Source organism: Schistocerca americana, chromosome 6 (assembly GCF_021461395.2).
Source record: "Schistocerca americana isolate TAMUIC-IGC-003095 chromosome 6, iqSchAmer2.1, whole genome shotgun sequence".
In the NCBI taxonomy this organism is placed as follows: Eukaryota; Metazoa; Arthropoda; class Insecta; order Orthoptera; family Acrididae; genus Schistocerca; species Schistocerca americana.
The window spans coordinates 487864344-487884572 of record NC_060124.1 but is presented as its reverse complement, the minus strand read 5'-3'; the positions used below and the strand labels follow the sequence as shown (position 1 = coordinate 487884572).

Below are 20229 nucleotides of genomic sequence, written 5' to 3'. Positions count from 1 at the left end.
ATTCCCACAAAATGACAGTAATGTGCGTTGTCATGATTCGAAAATGTCTAAACGCCACACATAACCCTACAAGGCTACAAGGGCTAGAACACGACGAGGACACTGAAACGACTTCGCTGACCGCCTGACACACGCCAGCAAACAGTGCCTGCAGGGATCCTGACTTCTTCATGCTCTTTAGTTACGTGAAGACATTCATTTGCTGCTGCAAAAAGAACTTCCGTAGCACATTCACCGTGGTGCAGCGGGTATGGTGCTAGACTGTTGCATGGAGGGTAACTGTAAAATTTTAATTTCTATACTCGGTTCGAGTACATTCTAGAAGTATTTACAAATGCCAAGAATCATTGTGCTGGAATGTTCTGTAACTGTTTATATATCGTTTGTGTTCTGGCCGAAAGCAGTTCGCTCCGCGCTCTTGTATGTGCAAGTGCTGAATAAACCTTCGTTAAGTGAAGTTAGTGTTCGTCATTCATCTAATTACACCTTGGCTTCTGGAGTAAGAATCGAAACTGGAACACAGCTGTGGGGTTATCACTAAATACCTACATTATTCAGCTGTGGAGGTGCAGAAGAATGGAGTTTTTACACAAAAGAACAATCAGTACATTTCAACACTGTCGTAATGGCTGAAATTATTCCAGTGTTAAACATTGCCGGAAAAAATGCAACACCACCAACGAGAAGGTGATTTTATTGACAAGTGATGCGACAGGTAGTTCATCGTTGTAGGAATGTATGATAAAAAATTCAGATCAAATGAAACAAAAACATACACTGAATATCCAAAACGTTACGACCGCTGCCCATTGAGACGTTGGATGCCGCCTGGTAGCGTTGCGCTCACTTGGCGCGGTTACAAAACCATGTAAGCGGAATACACACGAATGGGGAATCTTCATAGCGAAGATATGGGCTGTAAATGGCGGAATCCAAGCCACTTTATCAAAGGGCAGATCATTATTACGCAGAACCTGTGAACGAGAAACTCGAAAAGGGCGAAGCTGGTCGAATATGCACGTGCTGAAACAGGTACACTATGTGACAAAAAGTATGCGGACACCCCCAAAAACATACGTTTTCCATATTTGGTGCATTGTGCTGCCACCTACTGCCAGGTACTCCATCTCAGCAACCTCAGTAGTCATTAGACATCGTGAGAGAGCAGAATGGGGCACTCCGCGGAACTCACTGACTTCGAACGTGGTCAGGTGATTGGATGACAGTTGTATCATACGTCTGTTCGAGAGATTTCCACACTCCTAATCATCCCTAGGTCCACTGTTTACGATATGAGAGTGAAGTGGAAACGTGAACGGACACGTACAGTACAGAAGCGTACAGGCCGACCTAATCTGTTAACTGACAAAGTCCGCCGACAGTTGAAGAGGGTCGTAATGTGTAATAGGCAGACACCTGAATTCCAAACTGCATCAGGATCCACTGCAAGTACTATGACAGTAAGGCGGGAGGTAAGAAAACTTAGATCTCACGGTCGAGCGCCTGCTCATAAGCCATACATCACGCCGGTAAATGCCAAACGACGCCTCGCTTGGTGTAAGAAGCTTAAACATTGGACGATTGAACAGTGGAAAAACGTTGAGTGGGGTGAGGAATCACGGTATACAATGTGGCAGGGTGTGGATATCTCGAATGCCCGGTGAACGTCATGTGCCAGCGTGTGTAGTGCCAACAGTAATATTCGGAGGCAGTGGTGTTATGGTGTGGTCGTGTTTTTCATGGAGGGGGTTTGCACCGCTTGTTGTTTTGCGTGGCACTATCACAGCACAGGCCTACATTGATGTTTTAAGCACCTTCTTGTTTCCCACTGTTGAAGAGCAATTTGAGGATGGCGATTGTATCTTTCAACACGATCGAGCACCTGTTCATAATGCACAGCCTGTGGCGGAGTGGTTACACGACAATAACATCCCTATAATCGACTGGCCTGCACAGAGTCCTGACCTGCATCCTACAGAACACCTTTGGGATGTTTTGGAGCCCCGACTTCGTGCCAGGCCGCACCGACCGACATCGATACCTCTCCTCAGTACAGCACTCCGTGAAGAATGGGCTGTCATTCCCCAAGAAACCTTCAATAACATGACTGAACGTATGACTGCGAGAGTGGAAGCTGTCATCAAGGCTAAGGGTGGGCCAACATGATATTGAATTCCAGCATTACCGATGGCGTGCACCAGAAAATTGTAAGTCATTTTCAGCCAGGTGTCCAGATACTTTTGATCACGTTGTGTAGAAGGACAGTGAAACTACCACCAGGGGCTATATGATATGACGCCCACGACTCTTCACAGAACATGGGGTTCGGAGGCTTGTCTGCTCTGTAAAGTAGGGTAGATGATGATCTCTGTCATCTCTGCCGAAAGAGCACGATGCTTATGCACGCATAAGTGTTTCGGAGCACACCGTTCTGTCGTACATTGTTGAACATAGAGCTCCACAGCAGATCAGCCCTACGTCTTCACATGTTGACCCAACGACATTGTCAATTAGGATTGAAATGGGTGAAGTACCATCAGGATTCGACTCTCCATCAATGGTAACACGTCGGCTCTTCGGGTGAATCACATTTTTGCTACACTAGGTCGATGGTCGTCTCCACAAAAGCCGTCGTCGAGATGAACGGCGGCTCGAAAAGTGCTGCGTGTCACGGACGCAGACTGTTGGGAGCGATATTGTGATGTGGGAGACATTCCCCTGTACTTGCATGAGACCTGGGGTAGTAATCGAAGACACGCTCAAGCCACTTGGATCCTATCATGCTTGATGTCTTCCGCAACAGCGATGTCATCTTCCAGCTGTATAAATGCCCATATCACAGACCAGAACCATCCTACAGTGGTTCATGGAGAACTATAGTGAATTCACGTTGTTGATATCTCGGCCACCAGATTTGCCTGAAATGAATCCTATGGAATCTATCTACGTCGCTATCGGGCCCCATCACGCGTGCGAAAATCAGCGGCCCATTATTTACGCAAATTACATGACCCGTGAGTAGATACCTAATGCCATATACTTCGACAAACCTACCAACAAACTGTCGGATCCCCGATACACGGAATCAGTGATGCATTTCGTTCCAAAGACGGACAAACAAACTATTCAGCAGGTGGTCATAATGTTTTAGCTCATCAGTATAACAGTACAGGGTGCCCAAAGAGTCGCGTCAGTAGACAGAACACCCCCGTCTGAGTAACCCCATCTTTTGTTTCAACACAGCATTTGTTCTTACAGACCTTGAATAACGATTATGTTCCCTTTACATAATGTCCGATATGTGTCCAACTGGCGAGAGATCTGGTGACCTTGCTGTCTAGGTCAGTTGTTAACTCACCAGGAAGAGGACGTAGCGATGCAGCAGATGTACGTTGAGGTGTCCTGTCCTGCTGAGCAAGCACGTCATCTGCCTGTCGAAGAAATGGCAGTGCGCAGAGATAACATCCTGTGCAATGTAGGGGGCACAGGTTACTTTATGCTGCAGAAACATCAAACGTGACCACGATTTGTTACTGATGGTTCTGACACTGTGAAGCCTAGGGTAGGATTTTTGTGTCTTTGGATAATGCATTCCGGAGTAGGCTCCTCACCAGGTGTATGCCTTCCATGTATATGTCCATGAATTACATACAGAATGTAATCATTCCACTGAAGATAACAAAGCGTCATTCAGCTCTCCGTTGGACTACTCCAGGATACCAGAATAGCTGCGCCTGGTGGTGCCGTTGTATAAGTAGTAACCTGGACAGAGGCGCCAGTAGTCTTAGTCCTGCTGGAAAAAGACTGTTCCCAACGGTCGCTGATAACACAGCAGATGACCGGATTTCATTGCTGGATAATCTTCCGTCGGCCACCGCTACTAGAACAATACTTCGGCCTAGACTAGCTTCTGTATTACGCAGACATCCAGAATCTTGCCTATAGATATAGGCACGTTCCAGACCACTGCTGAAAGCCGGGACACACCACCGACACATTGTGCCCCACATGTCCAGCAATCCGTCGATACATCCATCCAGCCCTTGCGGGCCCACAGTGCGACCGCATTCAAACGGCTGGAGCAGTTCAACATGAGTACATTCTCATCGTGAGGCATGGTTGTACCCCAGAATGAATGTTTCAAACACTGTTCATCTCTAAGTTCTTCTCAGTTACTGCCCATAGAGTCGAAACAGAGGGCGCACAGACAGTTCTCCTGAACACCATCTCATCACCGATGACCGTGCAAAATGAAACACTACATCTAAATTCTGTATCTGCCTCTACATGACTAGTCTGCAATTCAGAATTAAGTGCATGACAGAGGGCTGATCGAACCACCTTCAAACTTCACTATGTGATCAAAAGTATCCGGACTCCTGCCTGAAAATTACTAACAAGTTCGTGGTGCCTTCCATCGGTAACGCTGGAATTCAGTATGGTGTTGGCCCACCCTTAGCCTTGGTGACAGCATCCACTCTCGCAGGCATACCTTCAATCAGGTCCTGAAAGGTTTCTTCGGGAATGGCAGTCCATTTTTCATGGAGTGCTGCACTGTGGAGAGGTATCGACGTCGGTCGGTGAGGCCTGGGACGAAGTCGGCGTTCCAAAACATCCCAAAGGTGTTCTGTAGGATTCAGGTCTGGACTCTGTGCAGGCCAGTCCGTTACAGGGATGTTATTGTCGTGTAATCACTCCTCCACAAGCCGTGAATTATGAACAGGTGCTCGATCGTGTTGTAAGATACAATCGCCATCCTCAAATTGCTCTTCAACAGTGGGAAGCAAGAAGGTGCTTAAAACATCAGTGTAGACCTGTGCCGTGATAGTGCCACGCAAAACAAGGGGTGCAAAACCCTTCTATGAAAACACGACCACATCATAACACCATCTCCTCCAAATTTTACTGTTGGCACTACACACGCTGGCCGATGACGGTCAAATGGTTCAAATGGCTCTGAGCACTATGGGACTCAACTTCTGAGGTCATTAGTCCCCTAGAACTTAGAACTAGTTAAACCTAACTATCCTAAGGACATCAAAAACATCCATGCCCGAGGTAGGATTCGAACCTGCGACCGTAGCGGTCTTGCGGTTCCAGACTGCAGCGCCTTTAACCGCACGGCCACTTCGGCCGGCTGATGACGGTCACTGGCCATTCGTCACACCCACACCCTGCCATCGGATCGCCAGATTGTGTACCCTTGATTCGTCACTCCACACAAAGTTTTTCCACTGTTCAATCGTCCAATGTTTACACTCTTTACACTAGGCGAGGCGTCGTTTGGCATTTACCGGCGTGATGTATGGCTTATAAGCCGCTCGACCATGAAATCCTAGTTTTCTCTCCTCCTGCCTAACTGTCATAGTACTTGCAGTGGATCCTGATGCGGTCTCGAATTCTTGTGTGACGGTCTGGACGGATGTCGGCTTATTACACATTACGAACCTCTCAACTATCGGCGGTCTCTGTCAGTCAACAGGCGAGACCGGCCTATACGCTTTTGTGCTGTACATGTCCCTTCACGTTTCCACTTCACTATCAGCTCGGAAACAGTGGACCTAGGGATGTTTAGGAGTCTGGAAATCTCCCGTACAGACACCCAATCACCTGACCACGTTCGAAGTCCGTGAGTTCCGCGGAGCGCCCCAGTTTGCTGTCTCACGATGTCTAATGACTACTGAGGTCGCTGATATGGAATACCTGGCAGTAAGTGGCAGCATAATGCACGTAATATGAAAACGTATGTTTTGTAGGGTCACCGCATACTTTTGATCACATTGTGTATCTCTCTATTGATTCACTCTCGAACAGCGCGTGGAAAAAACCAACACTTAAATCTTTCTGTGCAAACTCTGGTATATCTAATTTTATGATGATGATCATTTCTCTATATGTAGGTGGTCACCAACAAAATAATTTCACACTCTGAGGAGAAAGCTGCTGTTTCATATTTTATGAGAAGATCCTGTCACAACGAAAAACGCCGTTGTTTTCATGATTGCCACCCCAGTGTGGGTATCACATCAGTGGCCCTCTCTCCCCTATTTAGTAATAACACAAAGGGTGCCGCCCTTATCTGGACTTATTCTCTTCGTCAATCCTATCCGTTGTGGAACCCACACCGTAAAGTCATACGCTAAAAGAGGGCGGACAAGTGTAGTGCAAGCAGTCTCTTTAGTAGACCTGTAACATTTTCTAACTGTTCTGCCAATAAATTGATCTGATAATTTCAATTTAAGTTATTCGTAATTGTAATCCCTAAGTATTTAGTTAAATTTACACCATTCAGATTTGTGTAATTTATCATGGAACGGAAATTTAGCGGATTATATTTAGTACTCATGTGGATCTAAATCATTTTGCAGTTGGTTTTGATCATCTAATGGCTTTACAAGACGGTAAATGATAGCGTCAGTTGCAAACAATCTAAGAGTACTGTTCAGATTATCTCCTAAATTGTGCATGTAGATCACGAATAGAAGAGAGCCCGTAAATCTTCGTTGGGGAACGTCAGATATCACTTCTGTTTTATTCGGTGACTTTGCGTGACTTAGTTCGAACTGTGATCTTTCCGCCAGAAAATCAAGAGCCCATTCGGACAACAGAGGCGATATTCCATAGGCAAGCAACTTGATTAGAAGGCGCTTGTGAGGAACGGTGTTGAAAGCCTTTTGGCAATCTAAAAATACGGACTCAGTTTGATTCCACAGCCGATGTCACTCATTACTTCGTGAGAATGAAGAGCTAGTTGTGTTTCAAGAGAACGATATTTGCTGAATCCATGTTGGCTGTTTGTCAATAAAACTTTTTCTTCGAGGTAATTCATATCATTCGAGCTGTGAGCGAAGGGTGACCAACTCAGCTCACGACAGTCACAGTCCATGTCCATACTGTACCTAGTAAGCACACAACACGCAGGAAATTAAAAAACTGTGCCAGTAACGAAATGAGTCGTTCCTGTTTGAAGGTCATAAAAGTAATTTAGAAACGAACAGTGTACTCGCCCGCCGTATCTGCAACAGGAGCTCAAGGTGCTGTCTCAGAGGCGTTGTACAAATGTTCAAACGTGTGTGATTTCCTAAGGGACCAAACTACTAAGGTCATCGGTCACTAGAATTACACACTACTTAAACTATATTATGCTAAGAACAACACACACACACATGTGCCCGAGGGAGGAGTCGAACCACCGGCGGGAACGGCCGCGCAATCCGTGGCATGGCGCCTTAAACAGCGCGGCCACTCCGCGTGCCACTCCGCGTTGTAACTCTACGTTTCTTCAGTCTTCAGATATTTGACCCCTGTGCCACTGAAGACAGTCTTTATGGGTGCTGCATTGATTTAGGCAATGTATATTGCTATCGATACCCAACACTGTATCGGATGTCCCATTGGAGGACTCCCGTAGCTCAGGCTTGAACTAGGACTGTTGATATTTTTAAAAATATCGGTAATCCAATATGTCGATGTTTAAAAGAATATATTAACATCTCTACGTATATCGAGGAAAAGTAACGATATATCGAAGGAAAAGATATCGACCTACTGGCCTATGAAAATATCAGCTGCGCGTTGTAAATATACTACTGATCTTAGAGCTGTATATCTAATTATTGATTTATTATTAGATATTCTGCACGTCAATAAGCTAGCAGCCTGCCTGTCCCCCTTAGATCTAGAACTGAAAGGAAAACAATGCTCTTTCACGTTTGGCGATAATTACTTCGGCAACAATGGTAACTGCATGTAAGTGGCTCAATGAAAGGTGTCCGAAGGGTCCGTCGTTCGGTTTCGTCACATATCGGATTTGTCCAGAATACTTCTTGTCTACTTCCCTGTTTTTTCATTTCTACCAACACCAGCGACCTAGCAGTTGTAGTATCAAAATTGCGTGGTGAAGCTAAACGTTGTAGTTTCTGTTGTTAACGCCGAGTCAGCATTTCCCCTCACATGTCTTCGCCCACAGCAAAGGCCATTCTTGTCACCTAGTTATCTGTCCATCATTTTCAGCAGCTGTTTTTGAAGAATGCGGATGTGAAGAAACAGCGCACTAGTTGCGTTAAAAAATCGTTTTTTAATGCAGCTAATGTGCTATTTCTTTTCATCGAAAATCTTGTTATTCCATTCTCTCTCTCTCATAGTCTACACTTGCTTCACACAGTCAAAGAGAAAGACTGGACATGATGAATCATCAAAAAATAGTAAGATTCCTTCACACAGGGAATGTAAAATTGTGTTCTACTACAATTTCAAAACAATAACTTCAAATATTTATCGAAAATTGAGGAAAAAAAATGTAAAATAAAAATATCGGCACTCGATATTGCTGTTTTGGTATCGATATTGTCATGGCAACGGGAATCGCTAGTATATGTCGATGGCTTTTGTAAAATTTCGATATATCCGTATCTTATCTGCATCCCTAGTGTGAACAGTGCTAGGGGGCTCCTCCATGCACGCACCTTGAGAAGCTTGGTGTAGTTGGAGTCGTCGAAGGGCAGGCGCCCGAAGACCATGGCGTAGAGCACGACGCCCATGGACCAGATGTCGCTGAGGTCGGGCCGGTAGGGCCTGCCCTTGAGGATCTCGGGGGCGGCGTAGGCGTAGCTGCCGCAGAAGGTCTCGCTGAGCGGGCTGCCGGGGCCGTCCTTGGACGGCGGCGTGAAGCGCCGCGCGAACCCGAAGTCGGACAGCTTCACGTTCATCTCGGCGTCCATCAGCAGGTTCTCGCACTTGATGTCCCTGCGGAGACCCGGCCTCGCTCTAAATTATGCCGCTGCTCAAGGTCTCCTGCATCGTTACAAATAGGCAGTCTACACACAGTGGCATACAGCTAGTCTCCACCAGAACTGTAGATAATCCACTTTGGTGCTGCAGTGATCGACCCAGGTGTAACTACTACGAGCTGCGGTGGTTCCCAGCAAAGAGCAACTAAAGTGAGGGCGTGTAGTTTCTCATCACCATCCTATGCGCTTGTATCCTGTTGCAGCCTTCATAGCCGAATACAAATACCAATAAAAGTAGAGGGCTGCGGGCGTATTGGCTAGTGAGAGCATAACGGCCATTTGAATTTGTGAGTCCGTGCAGTGCGGCACTGGTACGAAAACGTCGTACAGGTGTCACCGAAAAAACCCTCAGTTGCTCGTAGTTATCTGAATGAGACAAAATTTCGCGTTACCTCGCTGTCCCGTTTTCTGTGTTTTTTTGAAGTATTCTCATCAAGTTTCATTCCATGTAATTATTAAAAATTGACCTAACAAGTTATGTTTCCCTAACTTACTTGTGTTAAAAGAGTTGTTACGAGGGTCACTCCAAAAGAAATGCACACTATTTTTGTAAAAATACAGTTTGCATTCTGCATGTGTGAAATTTTGCAGTGTGTAGATACATCCTTCCCGCTTGTTTTCAAACTTAATTCAACCTGTTCCCGTGAGTGGCGCCGTCACAGCATGTCTACAAGATGGCTGCTACACTTGACATTTGTCAGAAGTAACGTGCTGTCATAGAATTCTTGTGCTGTGAAAACGAGACAGTGGGAAACATCCACAAGAGGTTGAACAAGGTGTATGGAGATGATGCTGTCGATCGCAGTACAGTTAGTCGGTGGGCAAGCAGGTTACGTGATGAAATCGGGCACGGCAATATTGAGGATTGTCCTCGCAGCGGCAGGCCCCGCACTGCACACACTCCAGACGATGTGCAGAGAGTTAACGAATTGGTGACTGCTGACAGACGCATCACAGTGAACGAATTGTCACGCTACGTTGGGATAGGGGAAGGAAGTGTTTGCAGAATACTGAAAGTGTTGGCGATAAAAAAGGTTTGTGCCAGATGGGTTCCCAGGATGTTGACAGTGGCTCACAAGGAAACAAGAAAAACGGTATGCAGCGAACGTTTGGAACAGTACGAGAATGGTGGAGATGAATTTCTTGAAAGAATTGTGACAGGTTTTGAAACACAGCTCCATCATTTTTAACCAGAGACGAAAAGGCTATCAGTGGAGTGGCATCATTCAAATTCTCTCAAGAAAAAAAAATTCAAAACCACACCTTCTGCTGGAAAAGTTATGGCTACAGTGTTTTACGATACCGAAGGACTCTTCCTTGTGGACATCATGCCAAGTGAAACCACCATAAATTCTGATGCATATGTGACGACACTGAAGAAACTTCAAGCTCGACTGAGTCGTGTTCGATCACATCGGCAAAAGCAGGATGTTTTGCTGTTGCACAACAATGCACGGCCACATGTCAGTCAAAAAACCATGGAAGCGATCACAAAACTCGGATGGACAATACTGAAACACCCGCATTACAGTCCTGACCTGGCTCCATGTGACTATCATCTCTTTCGGAAACTGAAAGACTCTCTTCGTGGAACAAGATTTGAAGATGATGACTCCCTTGTGCACGCTGCCAAACAGTGGCTCCAACAGGTTGGTCCAGAATTTTACCGTGCGGGTACACAGGCGTTGGTTCCAAGATGGCGTAAGGCAGTTGAGAGGGATGGAAATTATGTGGAGAAATGAAAATATTGTTCCTAAAGGGTGTATCTACACACAGTAAAACTTTCAAACATGTAGAACAAAAGATGGATCTTAGAAATAATAGTGTGGATTTCTTTTGGAGTGACCCTCGTACTCAGTGACAAATTCTCATGTTTACAAATGCTTTGTGGGAGAGCCCACTAACAACAGATTTTGGGGAACAACGTTTATGCGGGCACGTTAGCTGGTCACTGAACAATATACCCGCCGCGAATTAATTTCGTTTAATGCGTTTTTGATTGATTGATTGATTTGAGGGAGGGGACCAGACAGTTAGGTCACGGGTCCCATCGGATTGGGGAAGGATGGGGGGAGTAACTCGGTTGTGCCCTTTCAAAGGAACCATCGCGGCATTTGCCTGAAGCGATTTATAAAAATCACGGAAAGCCTAAATCAGGATGGTCGGACGCGGGTTTGAACCGTTTTCCTACGCATTGCGAGTCTAGTGTGCAAATCATGTGCCACCACGTTCGGTCTTGTGTTTTGGCTTTTATTTATGTGAAAAACTACTGAATGTACTGTAACAAATGATAAATCATCTTAAATAATAATTTTAAAAATAAATGTAATAATTACCTAATAAATAATGATAACATAAATAATAATAATTATTATTATGTAATAGAATTATTGCCGGCCGAAGTGGCCGTGCGGTTAAAGGCGCTGCAGTCTGGAACCGCAAGACCGCTACGGTCGCAGGTTCGAATCCTGCCTCAGGCATGGATGTTTGTGATGTCCTTAGGTTAGTTAGGTTTAACTAGTTCTAAGTTCTAGGGGACTAATGACCTCAGCAATTGAGTCCCATAGAGCTCAGAGCCATTTGAACCAATAAAATTATTTTTTCCTTACAGCGATGGTGTGCACATTTAATGGCAAGGGAGGCATTCAGTTACGGAATGAGTATGGCATGGAGGACGGCATGGCTTTCAAAACTAGTGCAATCACCTATCGAATTCGAAGGAATACGTTGAAGAAAAGAATTTCGATGAAAAATCTACCTGTTACTGACAACAAGAAGGTATCGGGAGAGTTTCAGCCCCTTTCTAACCCAAGACAAGAAAAGGTAAATTCCGCTCCTTGGCTGCTTCCCCTGCAAACTCTACGATTCATGGGCTACAGAGGACTGAATCTCAGCATTTCTGCTCGCAGCGTCGACATACCTCACTCGCTGTGGTCGCTGCCTCAACTGAATTGTTGACGTACGTATCTGTTATAACACCAAAGATTAAACTACCCTTGATTTGCTGTACCCTCGAAAGATTTGATCCAGTCGTCTCTTCCACCATTACCTAGCTCTCTAGAAAGAGATTAAACAACAGTGGTCCCTAAATTCATGTAACATCAATGTTATGAAAAGTATAACTGCAGCAAAAATTCCAAGTGACAACATCAGTCCTTTGACTCAACCATGAGAGGTACCACCAGCATCCGTGTTGACGCATTATGGTGCCGCGTCTCTACTGTGACTCCAGTTCTCAAGAATATCTGAATCATATTTTTTTTCGGCGGCTCCAAACTACAAAAAAATGGTTCAAATGGCTCTGAGCACTATGGGACTTAACTTCTAAGGTCATCAGTCCCCTAGAACTTAGAACTACTTAAATCTAACTAACCTAAGGACATCACACACATCCATGCCCGAGGCAGGATTCGAACCTGTAGGCCTAGAACCGCTCGGCCTCTCCAAACTACAGCATAAGACTACGTAGGAAGTTGTGTCTCCAGAAAACAAACAACCAACGAACGTGATAACATTATTAACAACGGACGGTATTACCAAATACAGACGGCTATACAACTTTTCATTAGAGAGACAAAGATACAAAGTCTCAGCAACATACATCAAAAAGTGATGAACTTCTGTCAAAATAATCTCACCAAATTATATTTCTTACATAACCATTATGTTATGTTTCATTATGGCATGTTACGATGTACATCATATTCCCTGCCTTCATCGACGCAGTATATGTGTAAGTGGATAAAGTACATGGTGCCTGTCTTTATGTGTTAGGTCTGGATGTCGATAAATAAAACAAGCAAGAATACTTTTCTTTTTCCTATTTTCGGCACGTATTTCAGAACACCATTGAAATTCTTGTGTCATTCATTTTTCTAAATGACTGTTTCCTTTCCATTCTGTAGTTTATTATCTCTTCATTACGGTTAAATATGAGCGGTAGTCAAATTAAAATGAGAGAGGTGGAAAAAACTACGTAAACTGATTATTATTTCAGAAGCAATCGTCATAGCCGCGGTGGTCTCGCGTTTCTAGGCGCGCAGTCCGGAATCGTGCGACTGCTAAGGTCGCAGGTTCGAATCCTGCCTCGGGCATGGATGTGTGTGATGTCCTTAGGTTAGTTAGGTTTAAGTAGTTCTAAGTTCTAGGGGACTGATGACCACAGCTGTTAAGTCCCATAGTGCTCAGAGCCAAGCAATCGTCATAGTTGTTAATACATTTATCCACTGCGAAACAAAACGGTTAGTGTCTTCCTGAAATAATGTTTGTGTTTGCCTATGGAACCGTGACTGTATCCAAGGGTGCACCTCTTCGTCCGAAACAAATCTACGGCCACGAATGTCTTTCTTCAGGAAAGCAATAATATGGAAATCGCATGGGGAGAGAGAGAGACTGTGTAGAGGATGTGTAAGGGCTACGCTGCAGAAGTGCCGCTGGTTAGCCTATACACATTCTCCACACAGTCCCAATGTCTCCCCATGCGATTTCCACATTTTGGTCGTCGATTTGCCTCGGATGAAGAGATGCACGTCTGAGTACAACATGTTACCGCAGGCAACCGCAAATATGCCTCCATGAAGACACTGACCGTTTGTCTCACAACGGTGTAAATATGTTAACAGTAATGGCGATTACTTTTGAGACAATAAACATTTTACTTTCTTTCTCCCCATCTGCTCGTTTTCATTTGACTGCCCCTTATATCTCGAGTTCCTTTCTGATGGCCTCACTTGTCTTCTTGTCTTGTGACGCAAAACCTCCTGAGAAATCTCTTTTCTGTGCTTTCTTCTTATCTGTCTTACTCCAAGAGCCTTTCTATACAGCATGTTTGGCATTAACATAACTTTGTAGAGTTTCAGAAATGTCTTGTATCCCCAACTCCGAAAGTTCTTGACAATTCCACACACACACACACATCGAAGTTTTTGTAGCAATAACATGACGACGAGATGTATAGTAATGTCGTAGCCCAGATATGAGAACTTGTTGATTTTCGCTACTGTTGGACCTCAATACGACCTCTTTGTATCACGTACAGTTGTGTTACTATTTCACTTCGTTCTAATATAGAAAAGTGAACAAAAATATAATTTATCTTTTTAACGTGAACAAAGGTTTATTGACAAGTAATTACGTAGAAGTTAAATGTTCTGTGGCTTATATTTTCCTTTTATCACCTAGTAAGGGATCTAATACAGCTTTATCATCGAAGAGTTGCCTTTTGTGCGTATCGATAAAGTGACCAACACGTGTTTTCCATCATATTGGTATTTGAACGGTCCGTATACCAGATTTCCTTTACTTTCAGGTCTTAATAGAGCGCTCACCTTGTACGTCACTGACATCAACCGTAGTTTCAGGGAATAAATAAAGACAGCTATTCAGAAACTACATCTTAAGACTTGTCATGTAATCCAACGTCTTGAATTTTTCCAGCACATATGCTACAACACAGATATAATGCACTCCCTCCTTTTACCTTCGAATTTAGTAACAAACGCCTTAAATGAAATCCATTCATCATATTTTACTTATTCAAAGTTGGAACTTAATACCAATTTTCAAATGTCAGGTCGAACAAACACGCATTCTCTCTGTCTCACATCTGACAAATGAGGAAACTTCTTGCACGGATACTTGGAACGTTCTTCTTCAAATCGTTCAAATGGCTCTAAGCATTATGTTACTTAGTATCTGAGGTCGTCAGTCCCCTAGACTTAGAACCATTTAAACCTAACTAACTTAAGGACATCACACACATGCATGCCCGAGGCAGGATTCGAACTTGCGACCGTAGCAGCAGCACGGTTCCGGAATAAAGCGCCTAGAACCGCACGGTCACAGCAGCCGCCTCGTTCTTCTTCTTTGGGTACAGGTTTACCAACCTGTTTCGCTAATAAATGTAGAATATCGTATTAGCACTTTATTCGCATCGAAATGGTTCTTGGACAGAAGCAAGAAGAATCGAAGAGCTGTTCATAGTAGTTAATACTGATGAGACCGAACACTATGACTACCGCGCACCGCGAGACTGAGTACCGCATTGTGACGTTCTGAGCACGTAACGTGGAAACGAAACTACATAAGAGGCGCAGACGCGACTAAGGAATCATTCTAGCGATTGTAGGGTCGAGCGACTTTTACAAAGGAGAGATTATTATGGTCCAATGCAAGGGAGACGAAAATGGTTCAAATGGCTCTAAGCACTATGGGACTCAATACCTGAGGTCATCAGTCCCCTAGAACTTAGAACTAGTTAAACCTAATTAACCTAAGGACATCACACACATCCATGCCCGAGGCAGGATTCGAACCTGCGACCGTAGTAGCAGGGCGGTTCCGGAATTAATCATCTAGAAACACTCGGCCACCGCGGCCGGCTCACGGGAGACGCATCTCGGAAGCGGCGAAGATGGAATTCGGAGCAGAGACGAATGGCAAATCATTCTAGTGACAATACGGGCAAGGAAATCCTCTGATATAAGCGACCTGAACAAAGGATAGATCGTTATGGTCTGGTGCTTGGGCAGGAGCATCTTGGAAACGGCGAAGCTGGTCGACTGCTCACGTGCTACTGTCGCGATCATCTATGGAAGGTGATTCAAGTACGGTGAAACCGAGGGAGAGAGAGAAGCCATTCGACTCCTATGCCGCACCACAGAACGTGCAGATCAGAGGTTTGTCCGTTCTTTACAGCAGGACAGGTGGCAATCTGCGCAGATCTGGCGGGAAAGTGTAATACTGGTGCAGTCATAAGTGTTTCGGAAACCAGCGTTCAGCGCATATTCTTGAACATAGGGCTCAGCAGCAGCGACTTCTACTCGTTCCCAAGCCAATGCAACGACATCGTTATTTACTACTGCAGTGGGTAAAGGGGTCATCCAGGTTGGACTATTTATCAGTGGAAACGTCTCGTCTAGGAGGACGAATAACGTTTCTTGTTACGTCCGGTCGATGGTAGTATCAGAATACGCCTTCACACACGAGAACGGCTGCTCGAAGCGTACACTGCGTCACGACCCAGGCAGGTGGGGGAAGTATGACGTTGTGACGGACATTCACCTGTTCTTCTGTGGTACTAATCGAAGACACCATTCTTATCCCTAACTGTCGAACAGTTATTCAGAGGCAATATCAATCAAATATGGCCCGACGCTGAATAGTTTCCGCACACCAGATCTTGTAAAACAGAATATGAAAAACTGACAATACAATTCAATTCTTTTTTATCTGAAGCCGTCCTCGAGGGGGAATCCCTGACACCCGTCGCAGTATAGCCCGGCCGTCGGCTCTCCTCTGTGGTGGCCAAATACAGGTTGCACGACTAATAGTGGTGTCTGCCCGCTCGGTTAGCCGTGCAGTCCAACGCACTGCTGATGCCGGTCCCCGGCACGAATTCGCCCGGCGAATTAGTGTCAAGGTCTGGTGTGCCGGCCAGTCTGTGGATGGTTTTTAAGATAGTTTTCCATCTGCTTCGGCGAATGCGGGCTGGTTCCCCTTATTCCTCGTCAGTTACACTATGTCAGCGATTGCTGCGCAAACACTTTCTCCAGGTACGCGAACACCATAATTACTCCTCTACCACGGAAACATTGGGGTTACACCCGTCTATTGTGAGAGTGTGAGACGTTCCCGGGCGGTGGGGGGGGGGGGGGGGTCCACTGGGGGCCGAACCGCCGCACAATAACCCTGGGTTCGGTGTGGGGCGGCGGTGGGGTGAGTGGACTGCTGTAGCCTGTTGTGGGGTTGTGTACCACTGCGAGCTACGGCGGGGACGAAGCCTCTCCGTCGATTCTAGGTCCCCAGTTCCATACAGTACAATACAACAGTCGTGTCCAGTGACACTTAACGGTGGTTTCTGTAACACATTTTCCGTACGATTAACCACATAATTTCCCTCTTTGTGGACCCCGGTTATACCCTCAGCTGTCTCTTTGTTAAACAACGAACAGGTCGCATCTTGGGTTAAGCAGAAAATTATCATTTTTGTAGCAACCGCCCCTTAAAAACCCAACTGTCAGTAATTTACGGTAAGTGATTGATTGACATAAGCAACGTCATCTGATGCTGCATACCTGCGAAAATCTACCAAGACACGTAGAATTCATGCCGCGGAGGATCGCTGCCGTGTTACGTTGCGAAGGTTGACTAACACGCTGTTAACCCGGCAGTAGTGTGTAGGGGTGTGGTACACCCCTTACGACGAATTTCTATAGTTAATTGCTAGATGACACATCACACTGCTTTATAGTCCAGGTATTTGCTACGAGATGTCAGCAGAGTGTGTTTTTGTAACTTCAGTTGAGAACAAAACTTAGTGAGATGCTCTTGAAACGAGCATCTGTCCTGTAAAGCCCCTACACACCATTCTCGTCCCACAAGAAGAAAAAAGCAAGTAAGCTGTTTCATGCATGTTTCTGTCAATTTTGCATAAGATATGATGTCTGATCGTACAAAAAAATGGCTCTGAGCACTATGGAACTTAACATCTGAGGTCATCAGTCCCCTAGAACTTAGAACTACTTAAACCTAACCAACCTAAGGACATCACACACATCCATGCCCGAGGCAGGATTCGAACCTGCGACCGTAGCGGTCGCGCGGTTCCAGACTGAAGTGCCTAGAACTGCTCGGCCGCAACGGCCGGCTCTTATCGTACAATTAATAGTAAATATTGTTATATATGGATTGTTATGAACCAGAAGGGGACAAAGTCCTAGTATTGATTGATCACGTACTTGATGAGAGGTCAGTTGCTTCCGATGATGGAGATGAAGAGGATACAGTTAGTGACAACGATCAAGACACATCTTCAGGGCAGGAAGAAGATGAAAACGATGAAAGTGAGGTCATTGATAGTTATTACATGGAAAATATGGAATGACTAAATGGAGAAAATAATTTTCACGACATAATGTTAGATCAAGGTGGTACATGATTACCCCTCTTCCAAGAGTCGCTGTTGGTGCCATACATAGTGCTTCACCATTAAAGTGTTGCAATCTTTTTATGTTTTCTGATATCATTGATGAAATTGCTTACAAATTAGCGGATAGGGAGTGAGAGAGAGATGTATTGACACGAAAACATACTAAAATTTATAACGAAGCACGAAATGATGGCAGTGGGCTCCTGTATTCTGCAGCAACCCACAAGCGAGGCCAGTTGGTTGAATTTGGAATATCTTTGGCCATTTCATGGAAGTGGAGTAAGGACTTTTGGGCTACTATGACCCCCCTTCCCCCCCCCCCCCCCCCAAGACTCAGATTACTCTTGAGCCGTTTTACTTTTGATGACTAACATACGTGAGCTGCCACGAATGAAGTAGAAACATGGGCTCCGATTAGAGACGTTCTTACGTCTTTGTTAGCAACTGTAAGACACTTCTCTCTGTAAGTGAATATGTTACTCTGGATGAGAAATTAGAAGCGTATGACTCAATAGTTGTGAGTGGTATCTGATTAATAACTAATAAATAACATTCAGCTTCATTACTGTCACTGTCTATTAATAATATGCAATAATAATAATCAATAGCAATAAGTCATATTTGATTAAACAGCTAATTTCAGCGTTAAAATATTCAAAATATGTAATAAAGTAGACGGGCTGTACTACGCCCCACACACCATTTGCGTTAGAATTCCAGGCCACACCACTGCCAGGTTTGTTATTGTGTACTAACCAATGCAACGCTTCCATCGACATACGAAAGTATTATTATTATTATTAATTAATATAGTTTTTGAAATGTGAGGGGCAGTCAAATGAAAACCGAACATCCGCCACAACAGAACCATCGAATAATTCCAATCCAAAGAAACCACCGCGAGCATTAAGACATTTATCTCACTGGGAGATGAAACGATCAGTTCCTGCTCCGTAGAACGGGGTCAGCCGCTAACAGATACACAACCGCAACCCACTCTTACATCTTCTCGTCAGACTGAAACTGAAATCCACTCCTGTCTTTCTTCAGGTCGCCAAGGATGTGAAAATCACACGGTGTAAGAGCCGGGCCCCACGGAAGGGCGTTCCAGTGTTCCCCAACCAAATCGCTGAAGCATAGCCTTCGACAGGTTGGTAGTGTGGGGACGAGCGTTATAGTGCAACACGATGATTCAGTCCGACAGCCCAAGGACAAACGGTAAAGCCGCCAGTGGAAATAATCTACATCTCCTCCGTCACGGAAGGCCACAGCTGTTTACAGAAGTATCGGTAAAGTCGTGATGACCTCATTCTTCGACTGCAGGTGCCCTCTGCTCGTCGAGTTCCTCGAGCGTGGAACCACAATCAATGAGCAGCACTATGAAGACACTTTGCAGAAACTGTTACGCGCCTTACGTCAAAACGCCCAGGAATGCTGTCGGATGGACAGCACGATAAGGCCCGTTCCCACACTGCGAATCGAACGAAGGCTACGCTTCAGCGACTTGGCTGGGGAACACTGCAACTTCGTCAGTACAAGCCAAGTTCTTCAACGAGTGATTTTCACATCTTTGCCGACATGGAGAGAGACATCTTTGGACGTCGGTTTCAGCCGGACGAGGAAGTGCAATAAACGGTGCCGTTGTGGATTTCGCAGAGCCAACCGCGTTCTACGTTATAGGTATCGCTCGTCTCGTCTCGCTGTGGTATAAATGTCTTAACACGTATCGTGATTACTTCTGAACGGAATCACTCCATGGTCCGGTTGTGGCAGGTATTGGGTTTTCATTTAACCGCCCGTTATATATACGAGAGACACTCCAAAAGAAATGCACACTATTTTTGTAAAAATACAGTTTTCATTCTGCATGTGTGAAAGTTCTACAGTGTGTAGATGCATCCTTCCCGCTTGTTTTCAAACTTAGTTCAACCTGTTCCCGTGAGTGGAGCCGTCACAACATGTCTTCAAGATGGCTGCTACACTTGACGTTCGTCAGAAGCAACGTGTTGTCATAGACTTCCTGTGCTGTGAAAACGAGACAGTGGGAGACATTCCACAAGAGGTTGCAAAAGGTGTATGGAGATGCCGCTGTCGGCCGCAGCACAGTTAGTCGGTGGGCGAGCAGGTTACGTGATGAAAGCGGGCACGGCAATATTGAGGATTGTCCTCGCAGTGGCAGGCCTCGTACAGCACACACTCCAGACAATACATAGAGAGTTAACGAATTGGTGACTGCTGACAGACGCATCACAGTGAAGGAATTGTCACGCTACGTTGGGATAGGGGAAGGAAGTGTTTGCAGAATACTGAAAGTGTTGACGTTAAAAAAGGTTTGTGCCAGGTGGGTTCCCAGGATGTTGACAGTGCCTCACAAAGAAACTAGAAAAACGGTATGCAGCGAACGTTTGGAACAGTACGAGAATGGTGGAGATGAATTTCTTGGATGAATTGTGACAGGTGATGAAACATGGCTCCATCATTTTTCACCAGAGACGAAGAGGCAATCAATGG

The 20229-nt window shown here is 45.1% G+C and overlaps 1 protein-coding gene across 1 annotated transcript in view; it reads right to left on the bottom strand.

The window, feature by feature from the left end:
* The window catches only part of LOC124620240 (MAP/microtubule affinity-regulating kinase 3-like), a 256035-nt gene that overhangs the window by 9388 nt on the left and 226418 nt on the right, over positions 1 to 20229 (bottom strand). The window contains exon 6 of the mRNA XM_047146908.1: positions 8466 to 8745. Within this exon, the coding sequence (XP_047002864.1) occupies positions 8466 to 8745 (280 nt within the window). The remainder of the gene's footprint in view (positions 1 to 8465; positions 8746 to 20229) is intronic.